At 41.4% G+C, this 12965-nt stretch overlaps 1 protein-coding gene across 1 annotated transcript; it reads left to right on the top strand.

Annotated features, from left to right (window-relative positions):
* Window positions 1–120: 120 nt before the first annotated feature.
* On the top strand, window positions 121–2763 carry LOC142971614 (melanoregulin). Its single transcript, XM_076112192.1, has 5 exons — window positions 121–194; window positions 312–534; window positions 2068–2158; window positions 2263–2429; window positions 2659–2763. Exons 1-5 carry the CDS (start codon window positions 121–123, stop codon window positions 2761–2763), a joined length of 660 nt encoding a protein of 219 aa, XP_075968307.1.
* The last annotated feature ends 10202 nt before the right edge of the window (window positions 2764–12965 follow it).

Here is a 12965-nt window from a genome sequence, read left to right as displayed (position 1 = left end):
TTGGACATATTTTGATTTTGCGAGGATTGAAGAGGAATCCTGTGGGACGAGGCGTGATTGTTTTCGGATTTTTATCAGGGAGCATATATTTTGATTGTTGCAAACTTTTGGAAAAGGCCAATGGGAGCCAAGTTCACCATCTGCTGCTGTCAGTATCTGAAACACAACAGCGAGGAGAAGAATGCTATTTTGCGGTGAGACCAACACCTAACAGACATGATGATTACAACCCCAAAGCTCTGCCTTTAATCTTCATTTATTTGAATGAACTAGAACCTTTTAAACCAGTTATTCTCCTTCCTTCTGTCCAGTATGCGCACCACCACAGCTTCCAGGCAGCCAGTGTTATCCAGTGAGTCCGGCGACAGCGACACAGAAGAGGAGAGCCTTTTTGGCCCACGGCCTTCGAGGAGGCGCACTGAGGATCCGTGGGCCAACACAAACAGACCCTGTGACTCTCCCATCAGGAGAGGATCGGACAGAGAGTTACAGGCTTTTATCAGCATGAGAGACCAGGCTGACAAGGCTACAGAGGTGAGAGAAAGTGTTTTGTTGTTGTTGCATAAGAGCTGCAGATCACAATAGACAAGGTTTAGTATTGAGTGTACACACCCCTTATACCTGTACACACACACACTGTACACACAACACAATGATAGGATGCTGAAAATGCAGCAAAAGTCGCAGTTTCACACTTTAAAGCCATTGATATATCAGTTTGATTATTTGTGTCTCATTTAAAATGACCCACTTGATAGTTACAACAAGCTTTTCAACGGAAATGCTGTGAAAGTCCATGTTGCTGATGACAATATGTGAATAGCTGTAATCCTTATAAGTTTATCAGAATCAGAAAAAAGTAACCGTACCCTTCTGTGATCAATTGACTGTGTTTTAGTGAATCCTTAAATCTATTTTAGACTATTTTTGGTGCATATTGAGTTGATCTGTTTTACACATTTCGCAGTGATAAGTGGCAAATTCACTAAGCAGAGACCTGGTGCTTTACATCCGGACAAAGATGAAACAAAGGTTGACTGTATCTCCTGACTTTCAGAAATTCAACACATCTAGTACCAGGAAGTACTGCTGTAAATCATTCTACGTTTCCTTCATCTGTTCTACTGCAGATCTATAATGTAGTTATTCAATAAAGGGAGAGGACACAAACAGGTCAAAGAAGCTATTGACTCAATTTAATGTCGACTCACATCAAGGAAATATACTGGAACTAAAATCCAAAACAACTTCATATTAAAAGTATCACATTAGGAGACGTTAACACACACACACACACACACACACACACACACACACGGTACATAGAGTATACAGAGAAGAGACATGCTACTTTATTCACTTACTCAATCAGTGGTCTAATACTTCTCACACAGTCACAGGTTGTTTATTACAGTTGGAATAGATTAGACGTACAGTAACTTTCTGTGTGTGTGTGTGTGTATCTTTGAAGGATCACTGCAGTACATAAAATACCTTCTTACTGCATTTCTCTACTGAGTGACTGTCATCTCTGAGCAGAGAGTTTGATCTTGGCGAACATGTGACTGACAGTCTTGGTGTTGCAGGACACAGTGGGCACATTGTGTTAATAAATGAGTTCCTCAATGGAGATGTAGGCCAACAGCCTGGCTGTCCATTCAAAGGGGATATTCAGCGAACCATCCTAATTATGGCGTGAGACTGTTTTTAATATCAGGCCAAACAAACTGAAAATGGGTCTGTTACATTCAAAGGAAATTCAACACTGTGGGGAAAAACTAACCCAGGAAATAAAGTGGAATATGCCGGTCTGTAAACGCTCGGCTTTGTGTAATTTAAAGTTACAGATCAGATTATTTATCTTGTTCAGGAAGTAAAACAGTTTGGTTTCTGTATGTTTTGAACAAGGCAGACAGTTTTTAAATTTTACGTATCAGGTGTTTTCACTTCCTAATTTGGCCTCTTCTCAGGTTGAGAATGATAAAGCTCCCAACCAGAAGGTGGCTGAAAATAATTGCTTAGTTTATCCAAACTATTGTGTGATATATTATGTGTGTTTGCTTACAGGAATGGGAGAAGCTTAACTATGACATACACTCGTTACACTACGCCAGACGAGAAGTCAGATCTCGATGGAAGAAAATCCTGCTGCAGCTAGGTGAGACACGCTGATGTTATTCTGTGGGGGTGATATTTAGTTAAGTCCAATCTGCTACATTGAGTTGTGTTCTGTCATGTGATCTCCCCTTCATCTCTCGGCAGGTTATCAGTGTGAGGTGGATGCCTTGCTGTGTGTGAACGAACAGAGCCGGTTCAGTCGAGATCTGGACCAACTTAACAAAGCGAACGAACTGTTGAAACAGCTGCTGGACCGCACCTCTCTGTTTCCTCCAGAAACTGAACACCAGAGCAAATACATCTGTGTCATGGTACACACACACACACACACACACACACACACACACACACACACACACACACACACACACACACACACACACACACACACACACACTGTCACCCCTTAGTTTGTTTGTTTCTCTTTCCTTCCTGTCGTCCTCTTTATCTTCCCGGTCCTCTGTTGTTATATCTCTCTTCCTCCAATCTCACCTGTTTCATTCTTACCGTGCTCCTCATCCGTCTTCGTCTTTCTCTCAGGACCGCCTGGTGTCACTGGACAGTGCTGAGGACTTTGTCCGACTGGCTCAAGAAAAATATCCCAAGCAAAGCAGGCTGAGAGACAGTGACAGAAAAAAAAGATGAATTGAAAGCTGGGAGAGAGGGTGAAGAAAAATGTTAAAATGTTGAAACACTTTTTTTTTTTTACCACTCTCTAACATTCATTGATTTGTAGGAAAATGTAATTCTAATGCCAAATTAAACCTTCTCTTTGATGTGTCCTGTTGATTGAACTATTCCACTGTGTTTTGGTTATTTGGACCATTACAATTCATAATGCTGTATTAAGATAACATGTTTTTAATTCATACATTATCTTTTTAAAGTAGAAGTTTCACTCTTCTAGCATTTCCGTTGCACTGGTGCGCTGCTGCTCAGCTGGGGAGGATTGCCTAACGAATAAGCAATATGGTTAAAACCTATACTGTTTTTGGCTCAGTCCAGCACTGTGTTACCTGCTCCATCCAAAAGGTGGCAGCATATACTTTGATCCTGATCCAGTGGGTCAAACTGGGGGGAAAATAATAACAAGGAATTTAGTTGGAAATGTCTGTATCACAGATGGGGTCAAGTTGTATCAAGTTGAATATATTTTGCATTCACTGTTGAAATGATTATGTGTAATGAGGAGGAATTTAGTTACCCAGCACATAAAACAGACGGACATAAGAATATGTTGTGCAATGTCAGCGATGAAGCCTATCTGGAAAAGGAATCTTACCTCTCACACTTCCCTTTCTTCAACATTGGAGCAGAATGCAGATGATAACGTCTCATCTTGGCTTTCATTCAAAACCATTTTTTGAATTCTCAACCACACACACACACACACACACACATTTGGGACACTGTGCTCTCTTCAGGTTCAAAGAGTGTGTGACAGTCTTCAGGCAGTTGATGATTGTGGTATGTCGTACACACATTCATGCCTGCGCGCACACATGCACACAGAAAGAGAGTTTACTCTGACCCAGATATCGTTCTCTCCCAGGCCCCTTCCCCAAGTTTGGGAAACAGATGTGGAACTTAAAGGGGGGGGATTGGGGGAGGGGAGCAGTACGGGAGGCAGACCAATGGTCTGGCAGATCTGAAAGCCATTGTGCTGCTTGCACCTTTTTCTCATTATACTACTGCAAGTATGTGTGTGTGTGTGTGTGTGTGTGTGCATTTCAGATCGAGTAATGCTGACATCATTCTTCAGACTTTCTGAATTTCAATGAAAGTCTGAAATTCTACATTACAAAAGGGACTAGGCGAGACAGATCAATGCTCTTATGTTAATTAAACTGATATATGACGGAAGAAAGAAGGGAATGATTAAGAGGATGTTTAGAGACAAATACTAGATTGTACCACACTGTTTGCTGTGTAACAGGTCATGTGTGTTAAAAGGTCCAAATATCACGATAGGAAACACTGATCATGCATCACTGTGTGTGTGTGTGTGTGTGTGTGTGTGTGTGTGTGTGTGTGTGTGTGTGTGTGTGTGTGTGTGTGTGTGTGTGCGCGACACACTGCCAAAGCCCAGTAAGTGGTCAGGGCGTACAGTGCATTACGGTAACACAGACTCACACAGACGATGGTCACAGCTAATGGTTTATATTGAGTCTCTAGTGGGGCGTTGTCCACACACACACACACACACACACACACACACACACACACACACAAGCAGCGTAAGTGGTGAGCCATGGTTTTCTCGTCATAGCTTTGGGTAATAATCACAGTGAAGTTAAATCTTAATAAACTGTTTTTCCATCTTGTTTTTATTCCTTATTTCCATTTTAACTCTTTAGTGAAATTCATAGTTTAACAATTTGATATTAACGGTTATTGGCACTCTTGCCGAGGGTTAGATGAGAAGATCGGGAAACAGCTGTAGCTTGGCTCTGTCAACAGTAACAAAATCCACCCAGCAGCACTCCTCACGTTCACAAGTTAACACATTGTATCTCATTTGTTCATGCTTGCAGAAACTGAAGTGTAAGAATTAAAAGTGTTGTGGCAGGTTATTTTTTGAGGTTGCCAAACAAACAGTGGAGACTTTAAAGAACTAACCGCACCCGGCAAATAAATAGGTAGGGCGTCCGATTTTGCTGCATTTGGAAAGAGCAAGGCTAGCAGTTTCCTCCTGATTTTGGTCTTCTTGCAAAACTAAATGGGCTGCTGGCTGCAGCTTCAGGTGAGTAAATAAGAAAGGATGTGATCAGCTGGCCTAGGTCATTTTATATCAAGTCAGATTCTGTGATAAAAGTGTCATCATTTATGGCTTTGTTTCTTTCTTTTTCCTTTCTCAAATTCTTTTCTCATGTGCATTTCTTTTTCATGTGTCAAAACTAAACAACACAGACGTGGCCCTGAGTGTATGCTGTGCTCCAGTGAATACTCACAACAGACAGTTTATAATGCAGACCCATTACTCATGAGGTCAGGACCTTCATGTTTATGTCCAGATACAAATCACATTACCGCAGTGACTAATGATTTACTTAGTTAAATATCAAAGTTTGTCATGATGAACTGTGGTGTGCCTTTTGAACAGTTGACTCAAACAACCCAAAGAAGCACTGATTGGATTAACCCATATCAAATAAAGATTTGTCATAACAGTGACTACATGTATTTCCATTCATCCACTTGGAGACTAAACATGGTTATAAGCAGTTCTATGTATCACTTATTCACACCTATTAGGTCTGCACAAACAGGAACCTCTCATCGTGCACTTTTGGTGCTGTGCAATTTTGGGTGGTTGGTCCACTTTGATCCAGAACTGAAATATCTTGACATATATTCCGGTCAAAATTTTCCGAGCCAGTACTTTGATTTATGTCCGCCTTAGCTGTGCTTTGTTTAGTGCAAATTAACAGATGCATGCTAACACACTAAAGTAAGGCTACATACACACTGATACGTTTCTGTTTTAAAACAGGGTTTTAAAATGAAGACGCTCTACGTCCACACGGGCCTTACGGCACCGTTTTTTGATTTCCGTCCACACTAACATGCCTGGAAACGAATATCCCATCACTGAAAGGACATGCTTGATACTTAATTAAGATCTTTCTCTATAATCTTCCTCTATATACTCAAATGGATAAATTCCGTAGAAAAAAAAACTTAGGTCTTGGTCTATACCTCTCTCACACACACATCATATTTACTTTAAAATGAGCACTTACAGATTAAAGTTTTACTAGATCGCGGTGCTACATTTGGTCAACGCACGTCTCTCACTCGTTTCCCGTCGGTTTTGTTGTTGTCTGTTCTCAGACTCGTAGCTCTGCCGGGTGGCTGTAGGTCCATGGAGAGCAGTTATGCTTTTGTTCGTTTACAGTTATTTTGTTAACTTCCCAATAGTTGTGCAGACCAAAACAAGCATTGATAAGAAAAGGAAAGTCTTCTGTTTTGTGTCCATCGCCTTCTTCAAAGCTGTAAACCGTGACTTCATACGTCCACTCCGTAGGGCTGGACACGCCGCTCGCAAATCACTCCAATAACAGCTTGCTTCCTCGGCATGTAGGCATTAGTAGCATTATAAAAGGCAAATTAAATGTTTTAAATGGAAACGTAGTAGTGTGGGTGTAGCCTAAGATGGTAACCAAAACCTGCCGACATTAGCATTTAGCTCAAAAGCATTTCTGTGCCAAAGTACAACCTCAAAGAGCGGCTAGCATGGCTGTGGACTGAGTCTTGTTTCAGGCTAGCTCTTGCTTGAGACAAAGAAAGGATTATAGTTTTTGTCGTTTGGTTTTGTCCAAGATACGAGATGTTTTTATGACTCTCAGGCTACAAACACAGTTTTAAAACAAAAACGATCTCCGTCCACACGGGCGTTTCGGCATCGTTTTCGACCTGATCTACGTCCAGACTAGCAAGGTTTGGTCACCTTTCGTTTTACTCGACCAGGAAATATGCATTTCCAAATGCCCCATTTGAACCCCTCTAAAAGCCTCCACTGTTTATCTCAGAGAGCAATTTATGATAAGACAGTGATGACAGCAGTGTTACGCCCATACTCACAAACATTAACAGACATTTACATGTATGAACACACACACACACACTCAGTAATTTGTAGCGGATGTTTAGAGAACCAGGCCATGGTGTGCTGACCTCTGTGACTCCCGACAGAAGGTGAGAGGTCAAGAGTCTGCTCCGGAAAGGCAACATTATTAATTCGCTTTCAAGTCTAATCCTCCCAACTGCTTGTTTAATATTATACGTGCAGCTTTAGATTTGAAGGTGTAGTCACTTTCATTCTTAGCTTCTTGGTTCAGGCAGAAAATAATGCAGAACACACACATGCGCTCACACACAGCACAGATGGGTTGAGCAAGCTGTTGGGCATGGCAGGGTGTGTTCTACAGCATGGCTGTGGTCATCAGTGGTGGATCAGTAATTACACTGTCCACTGATGCTCTTGAAATATCCTGATTTATTTCCCTCAAATCAAACATGATGAAAGGAGAGTCTCCTGAATTTAACACTGCATGCTTACATATTGTTACTGTAATTGTTAACTGCATGGTCTTGCGCCTCAGGACTCAAAAGAAGGATCACCGCATAATGGGTCAGAAAAATAGATAGTGATAGAGAAACATCCTTTGTAAGTATTTATGTAAAAAACTGTGGAGGTGGGCAAAAAGAGAACAAAAAAAACAGGACAGGCTAAGAAATAAGAGGGTTAAAGAAAGAAAATGGCAGTGAGTAAAGATTATTTTTCTCATCCTCATCTCCCCCTCGGCCCTCTTTTCAAGGAAAAGTCAGACAGTGACTCACTCACTCCCCCATGTGATCACCTGGCTGGGTTTTCTGTCAACACTCACCTGATGTTCACTCAAAAGTGCCCGACCTGCAGCCGTAACCACAAAACAGCCCCGCGCTCAAACCCACTCACGTTCACCGTTCCTTCGCCATGAATCATCTTGGACAAAGCGCACTTTGTCCTGATGGCGTATATAGATGGCATCCATACTGCCTGAAGAAGACAGGAGCCTCCTTTTGTTGTAACAGACAGACGGTGGATGATGTCATGTAACGATGGTGCAGATTGAAGAGCGGCTCTGCTTTTGATATACAAAGACACACACACACACAGGTATACCCACTGCACAGCATAAACATGTGGTGTTCGTACCTTAATATAGTCAGTCCAGTCCAAGTGTTTAAGTTATCACCACCAGGCGTGTGTGTGTGTGTGTGTTTAATACCACATAGGAATGCATGTCCCACAGCTGGGAGGTCAATCTTACAAGGCGGAGTGTCCCCTCATAGAAATAGAAGCAGTTCTGGAATACTAATAGGATTCTAATTCCATGATTATATCTACCACAGGATTGGTCAGACCAGAGCGCTGACTTCATATTCTATGTTTGTCTCTTCAGTTTCCATCAAGTCATTTGTTTTTCTAATAACGATGTATTAAATTAGACGAGTTGAAATAAGGGCGTCAAGTACGGTAAGATACAAACAAGACATCCTGGGCTCAGATTGAGCCGGAAGAAAGATAAACAAAATACTTCATGAAGACTTGCTGCAGAGAAATGATACATTTCAAACACAACGTGTATTTTCATTTAAATGTGTCGCCAAGGATATTTGAAGATTATAACTTTAAAGACTCATTTTCTTAGGGCACTTTCACACCTGTAGTTTGTTTCTCCAAATCAGTTGATGACTTTAGAAACATTGCTATGCAAATTAACATGGAACAACTGCAGAGTTGGCATTTTGCTCGTAACCGTGATAATAATCTGAGCAATATACCAGGCAAAACTTTACCAGCAGAATAACAAGACCTTGGCTCATTCTCCGGCTGGCTACTACTACTACTACTACTACTACTACTACTACTACTACTACTACTACTACGCAAGCATACAGTTTGCACGCTCTGCTGCATCCTAGAATGCAGCACTATTTCCAGTGGCAGATTCAGTGATGATGTCCAGTGTCTGTGTGTCTGCAACCTTGTTTTGGTGTTTTTCTTGTCTAAAAATCAATTAGTGTGGTTTAAAAATGAAAGTTTTAAGTCCAAAAAGTAATGACGTAGGTTTGACATACTTACATTGACGAATGGTTTATTTCACGGTAACACATTTTTGGGACATCTCCAAATTGCTTTAATATGACTGAGACAAAATCCACTGTCCTTACAGCAGACAGGCAGGAGACAGAGAACTATGTACAGTTATGATACTTTGCTTATCTTATTTTGTCACTTTTGCTTTGAACATTTTGCAATGTTCAACAAGTGCACACACAGACCAAGTCAAAGCTTAGCAATTCATTCATGTAATCCATTTTAAGACAAGCTAAAAACTCATATTGCTACAAAAATGATCAGAATTTTCACTTCAATAAACTGTATCTAAGCTACAAACTGCTTACTGGCAATAGATGCAATCTTTCCGCTATCTGGCAGTGGTGAAGTCATCGTCTCAACTTGATTTAGATGACTATCTTTGGGGAACCTCGATGCGCATAATGTCTGCTCAAAGCTGCCAGACATCACGGGTGATTGATCAATCATGATGTCTGATCAAAGGTCCAATCATCTTTCTACCAATCAATCAATTATTTTATGCCTTTCAGCATGCTACAGCTAGAACGTACTGCTGAGGACATTTCATCTCCAACGAATAATCTTTTGTAATCTTTCCTCCGTCTGTTAAGGCGTCCTATGGTCATTTCCATTTGTTTATGTAAATGAAGACTGTCCCTTTATATATGGAAATGGATCATAATACATTCAAAATCCTGATGTTAAAAAGTAAGGAGGAAGTCACTTTCTATGACTCACCGTCCAGATATCCACTCTGGTAGGTCTACACACACACACACACACACACACACACATACATGACAAATTCTGGGCTTCCACCTTTATGAGCTAACTGAAAAACAGCTGCCATTTGCTCACAAAGGTCAAATGAGGGGGAAAGCCTCGTATCTCTAACTAGCTGCCTGCTCCATTATCGGACTCTTCCTATATTTATGCCTATACAGTGTCTGTGTCTCATTCTCACTCCCTTTTTCTGTCTTTCTCTCCAACTTTAGTTGAGGAATAATTCAGGTTTAGTACAGCTTTGACCGTAGTCAGCTTCCAAATACATTTGGCCAATGGGGCTTTGTTTAAAACCAGCAGTGTTTACTGTTTTGGTTCACTTTGCCAGCTCTCATAGTGTCGTTTCTGGTCAAAGCAGGCAAAAAAAAACATAATATAGCAATTTAAATGATCATTGCTAACTGCCAAGCTTCTCTGTTGTTTCTCTGTGTGTGCTGGTGTGCGTGTGTGTGCGCATGTTCCTTTGCATGCATTTCACTTGGCTCAGCATCCTATGTGACTCAAACACTTTGCTCCTCCCTTCCCTCTGGGAGGGACACATTAGACACACACACACACATAGAGGTGGACCCATCTCAGTGTGGTATGGTTAAATGACAGAGCTTGAGTGTAACGGTGGTTAGGCAGAGGAGCAGAGGGCAAAGAGGAAAATAGAGTCAGCTGCTTCGACATGAAGGCAGAGAGGGAGCGCTGGTAAAACCACACCTTGGAGCCCATGAGGAGAACAAGTGGCGAATAGATGCAGATGGAAAATAAGCTCTAAGGGGCTTTTGTGCACTTCAGATTTATTTCTCAGGTTTTTATTAAACATTCTGCTATCATGTGGAAACCTCATGACTGCTCAAATTAGTGCTCCAAATCCAAGCTGAAAATTCATGTCATCCATTTTGGGCAGTGTTTTCTTTTAATGCTAGCTGCTTGACTACAAACTGACACATGCATTGAACAGTTATTTTTTATTTCTATTCTTGAAAATTGGAAATTTCATCCAACAGGGGAGGTGCATTATTCTACCAATGCTTGGAACTTGGATGTGTGTGTGTGTGTGTGTGTGTGTGTGTGTGTGTGTGTGTGTGTGTGTGTGTGTGGTGAGGAGCGAGTCATCTAAAAATCCCCCTTTACTTCTCATTTGTGAACGAACCAGCTTTGTTACTCAATCACTACCTTTCCATCTGTAGACTCTCTCTCCTCTCTCTCTATACCTAACTCCTCCTTCTCTCCTCTCTGTGTGAACTCAGATCAGTGTTGATACAAGACTTACGTATATGAAACCCCCCTCTAATGACCCACAGTGGGATCGCAGTGTTTAAGACAACACAGCGAGGGAGTCTTTGGTTTGTTTTTTCTGGCCATGATTCATAAACCCTTTAGCATCACAAATGACCCGTGACTGTCTCAAGGTCCCTCACATTCTCACTGACGTTGGAATGAAACTAAAAGCAAAGGTATAGATCAAGTGTCTGATTTGGTGAATTCCAAATCTTTTGATTGAAAATCTTACCGCCAACTTGACAGTTGCTTCAAAATTGTTTCTTTTCATCTCTTCATTGCACCTTCTTTGATCTGCTAAATTATCAGTTTGACCTCAGCCATGATTATCAGTGTCACATGAGCCTTGAGGCAGGTTTATCTTTGTACTTACAGACTAAAAGATTTGTTTACTTTTGTTTATGCATTTAGAATGCTGTCTTTCCTTTTTAGAATCTCTAAAGAAAATATGACATATTTATCTTATTATACACTGTACTGTATACTAAGTCTTTTCTGTAAAACAGAACATTCTTGAACACAAGGAAAGTTGGCAGGACTAACTGACTCTATATCTTTGTCTAAAAGACTGATATGGAGGAGGAGGAGGAGGAGGAGGGAGATGTGGGGGCAGGCGGAAGATGAAATTAGAGAGGAGATGGAGGAGTAGGAGGGAGAGGAGGCGAGAGCAGAGGAAGTGACTGAGGATAAGATAGATGTCTGAAAAAGAAAGACATAGAGGGGGAAGAGGAGGTGAAGGACGTGAAAGACGGGTAATGAGGGAAAAGAAGGAGGAGGAGGGGGTGAGGGAAGGGACTCTGATATAGAGATTGTGGATAGAGGGCTAGTCTGGCAAACTTCCTGCCCTGTGACAAGAGGAGAAAGCCAAGCTCTGTAACATGCTCTTTTCTTTTCCCTCTCCCTCTGCTTGCTCAGAAAAGTTGCCATGTTCAACTGTACTTCAACGCTCCAACTCTTTTTCTTTTGCTTCCCTGCCTGGTAATCTTCTCGCTTCTCTTTTGCATCTGCGTCATCTGAAAATGGAGTCTCGTGAGGGCTGCTAGATGATTCTATGTTTACACTTGTATCCTCTGTCTGTGCATGAGCGTGCATATGCTTGCTGCTGGGTAAAAACCTGGAAACTTAAAAAGGAAAAAGTTTCCCCCATTAACAACATTGTATTAACATAATATTCAGCACCAAAAATGACTTGCTGTACTTGTGGAACCCAGGAAAATAGTATCGAAAAAATGTTTGGTTATGTTAGATGATTCTGATGTGGTGAGCATCATGTGCATCCTGTTCAGATGAAAGCCCTGCAGCTCTCCTTGGATAAACACTAAAATATGTATTCCATGAACTTAAGAATATGTAAAAAAATAAAAATAAAAAAAAGCATCCATTAACATTGGTGTGTTTACATGACTGATACCAGTGGATGTTGCTTCCAGATTAGGTTTAAACTAACATAAAGTTGGTCTTTGTTTGTTTACCGAGGAGAGGGTGAAGCTACAGAGAGGACCAGGGGAAAGGAGAGAGAGAGAGAGAGAGAGAGATAAATAGAAACGGGAGAGAAATGAAGAGCAAAGGGGAGGAGACGAGTAGATTGAAAGGAAGAAGATAAAACACGACAAATTAGGGCATCATCTGTTTTCTCTTTGATGTGAGGAAACTCTCAAATCGGTTTTCTGCCTAGCAACCCCAGTAGAAGGCTAATTAAGTGTTTATCTCATTGGCTTATGGCCAACTGGTGAAGTGAAGGCACACACACACACACACACACGCATTTTCTGTAACTCCATCAGGAGGTCCGATCCTGCCGTTATCAGGATGGATTAACTGGGTGTGGCACTCAGATTTACACACAGAGTTACAGTAGACACACAAAAGCACACGCACACAATCGGCCTCACACACACACACACACACACACACACACACACACAAATATAGAGACATCCGCACAGAGCATCTTTTCTATAGTGGCTGCGTGGCAGATAGAGTGATGAGAGGGTTCAGCTGAAGAACGAATGAAGACATGACGGCTCTCGAGTCATCTCGGGTCACCCAGACAGGGAGGAGGATGAAACTGATTACAGACAAGAAGAGTAGAGACAATGGATAAGAAAAAGAAAGGGTGTGGACAGTGATTGAAAGAGACAGAAGAGAGAAAATAAGAAGTGTGAAA

This window comes from Anarhichas minor, unplaced genomic scaffold, assembly GCF_050575085.1.
Source record: "Anarhichas minor isolate MPS153535 unplaced genomic scaffold, ASM5057508v1 ptg000004l, whole genome shotgun sequence".
In the NCBI taxonomy this organism is placed as follows: domain Eukaryota; kingdom Metazoa; phylum Chordata; class Actinopteri; order Perciformes; family Anarhichadidae; genus Anarhichas; species Anarhichas minor.
Note: the sequence above shows the minus strand (reverse complement) of the source record. Positions and strands in the feature narration are given on the sequence as shown.